The sequence below is a fragment of the Aplysia californica genome, unplaced genomic scaffold (assembly GCF_000002075.1).
Source record: "Aplysia californica isolate F4 #8 unplaced genomic scaffold, AplCal3.0 scaffold00093, whole genome shotgun sequence".
Classification (NCBI taxonomy): Eukaryota; Metazoa; Mollusca; class Gastropoda; order Aplysiida; family Aplysiidae; genus Aplysia; species Aplysia californica.
The window spans coordinates 1,547,902-1,550,666 of NW_004797363.1; the positions used below are offsets into that span (position 1 = coordinate 1,547,902).

Consider the following 2,765-nt stretch of genomic DNA (forward strand, 5'->3'; position numbering starts at 1 on the left):
AGGATCCAAAGTCTGCGTGTTTTTATCGAACAGCGTTGCCTCTTTGAAACAGCCGGAGGGTGCAAAGCCAGGAAGGTCGACTCTAGTAATGCCATTAGATACGGTTTCTGAAGAAGAGATTGGCACAACCAACACAGTATAGCTGTATAGAAGTAAACACCCTGTTGTTATCAAGTCACTTCTCTATTCGCTCCTTGTAAATAAGAAAAAAAAATATCGACCTCAAACGACACACACACACACACCCACACACACACACACACACACACACACACACACACACACATACACACACACACACACACACACACACACACACACACATACACACACACACACACACACACACACACACTGAAACACACACACCCAAAAAAAAAAACAAAAAACAAAACAAAACAACCCCGCCCCCAAAAACAAACAAACAAAACAAAACAAACAACCCCAAACAAAAGCAAAAGAATCTCAAAACAAATATTCTTACAAGCAAACAAGAAAACAATCGAAATCCAAACAAACAAAAACACAAAACTACCCCCCCCCCCCCCCAAAAAAAAAAACAAACCCAACCAAACAAACAAACAAACAACAAAACAACCAAACACCATGTCGAGTATTATAATAAAAAATCAGAGCCTATTAATGTCTTTTTAAAAATGTCAGAACGTTTATACTTTTTAATGTAAAATTGTGTCTGAGTTAATGACTACTAACATCTAAGATATTAAAACAGCTTCAGTTTGTTTTTATGAAACTTTTAATTCCCCTCTCTGAGCACCACCTAAGTGATACGGTCATATATCACCAAACAATAAATATGCAGAATATTGTTTTTCTCTATATTCAAATATTTGTATCTGGAAAAAGTGTCAACTTGAGGTTTTGCAGTAGAGGCAAGGAGGGTGCACCAAACACATGCGGTGCCTACTGCCTACTAAATTTCAGTTTTATATAAATTACCGTAATATCTTATTACAGTTTTCTGTTATTAGTCACGTACAGAACAGCACAGCGATTGAAACACTATACTCAAATGTCAATACTCTCTGACTCTCTTGCTTTCTCTCTTCTCCCTCTCATCCTCCCATCCTCTATCTTTCTCTATATCTCTTTCTGTCTCACTTTTCTATCTCCCTGTCTCTTCCACTCTCTCTCTCTCTCTCTCTCTCTCTCTCTCTCTCTCTCTCTCTCTCTCTCTCTCTCTCTCTCTCTCTCGTTCTTTCTCTCTTTCTCAACCGCCTCCTCCTTCTCTCTCTCTCTCTCTCTCTCTCTCTCTCTCTCTCTCTCTCTCTCTCTCTCTCCCTGTACCTCTTTCTGTCTATCTCGTCCTCCAATCTCTCTATACGTGTGAAGATAGTATGTATATTACATATCATATACAGAGAGAGAGAGAGAGAGAGCGCGCGAAAGAGAGAGAGAGAGAGAGAGAGAGAGAGAGAGAGAGAAAGAGAGAGAGAGAGAGAGAGAGAGAGAGAGAGAGAGAGAGAGAGGGGAGAGAGAGAGAGAGAGAGAGAGAGAGAGAGAGAGAGAGAGAGGGAGAGAGAGAGAGACAGAGAGACAAAGAGACAGAGAGAGAGAATGGAGGTGGAGGTGGAGGTGGGGTCGGTGGAGATGGGAACAGAAACTTTACCTGAATAAGTTCCCCTTTGAATGGTGTAAGTCTCTGAGCCACTTGCAAAGTTTACATTGGTATCGCTGAAGGCCGATCACGTAATTCACGAAAGAAGGCAAAGGGGAAACGAATTAATGCTGGTCGCCTGTAAATATTGGTTATATGTTACCTTCTATTAACACACAAATTGATACGATGTTTGGATAGTGTATGGGGATGACCAAAGCCTCTTACCCATGTAAAACAAATCAGATTGACTCCTAAAACTGCTCTAAAGCCATACGTTTAATTGATGCAAACTAAGCACTAAAAAGCATGAAATGCTAACGTACACTTTTCTGTCATCTTATACCGCAAGGATATATTATATATAATAACGTCTAATGCAAAATAGTCCACATAATTTAATTTAAACGAAGAATTGCAATGCCCCCCCCCCCCCAAAAAAAAATAAAAAAAAAAAAAACAAACCCAACCAAACAAACAGAAAAAACCAACAACAACCCCCCAAAAAAAACAAAAAAAAAAAAAAAACAAAACAACCCCGCCCCCCCCAAAAAAAAAAACAAACCCAACCAAACAAACAAACAAACAACAAAACAACCAAACACCATGTCGAGTATTATAATAAAAAATCAGAGCCTATTAATGTCTTTTTAAAAATGTCAGAACGTTTATACTTTTTAATGTAAAATTGTGTCTGAGTTAATGACTACTAACATCTAAGATATTAAAACAGCTTCAGTTTGTTTTTATGAAACTTTTAATTCCCCTCTCTGAGCACCACCTAAGTGATACGGTCATATATCACCAAACAATAAATATGCAGAATATTGTTTTTCTCTATATTCAAATATTTGTATCTGGAAAAAGTGTCAACTTGAGGTTTTGCAGTAGAGGCAAGGAGGGTGCACCAAACACATGCGGTGCCTACTGCCTACTAAATTTCAGTTTTATATAAATTACCGTAATATCTTATTACAGTTTTCTGTTATTAGTCACGTACAGAACAGCACAGCGATTGAAACACTATACTCAAATGTCAATACTCTCTGACTCTCTTGCTTTCTCTCTTCTCCCTCTCATCCTCCCATCCTCTGTCTGTCTGTCTGTCTGTCTGTCTGTCTGCCTGTCTGTCTGCCTGTCTGTCCTA

General features: G+C 38.8%; 1 protein-coding gene across 1 annotated transcript in view; it reads right to left on the reverse strand.

Annotated features, from left to right (window-relative positions):
- Positions 1 to 2,765, reverse strand: part of LOC101859472 — a gene marked incomplete at its 5' end in the record, with an annotated part of 5,479 nt that overhangs the window by 2,178 nt on the left and 536 nt on the right. Inside the window, 2 exon segments of the mRNA XM_013080612.2 lie at positions 1 to 107; positions 1,631 to 1,695. The exon segment at positions 1 to 107 is cut by the window's left edge and continues 46 nt beyond it. Coding sequence (XP_012936066.1) covers positions 1 to 107; positions 1,631 to 1,695 — 172 coding nt within the window.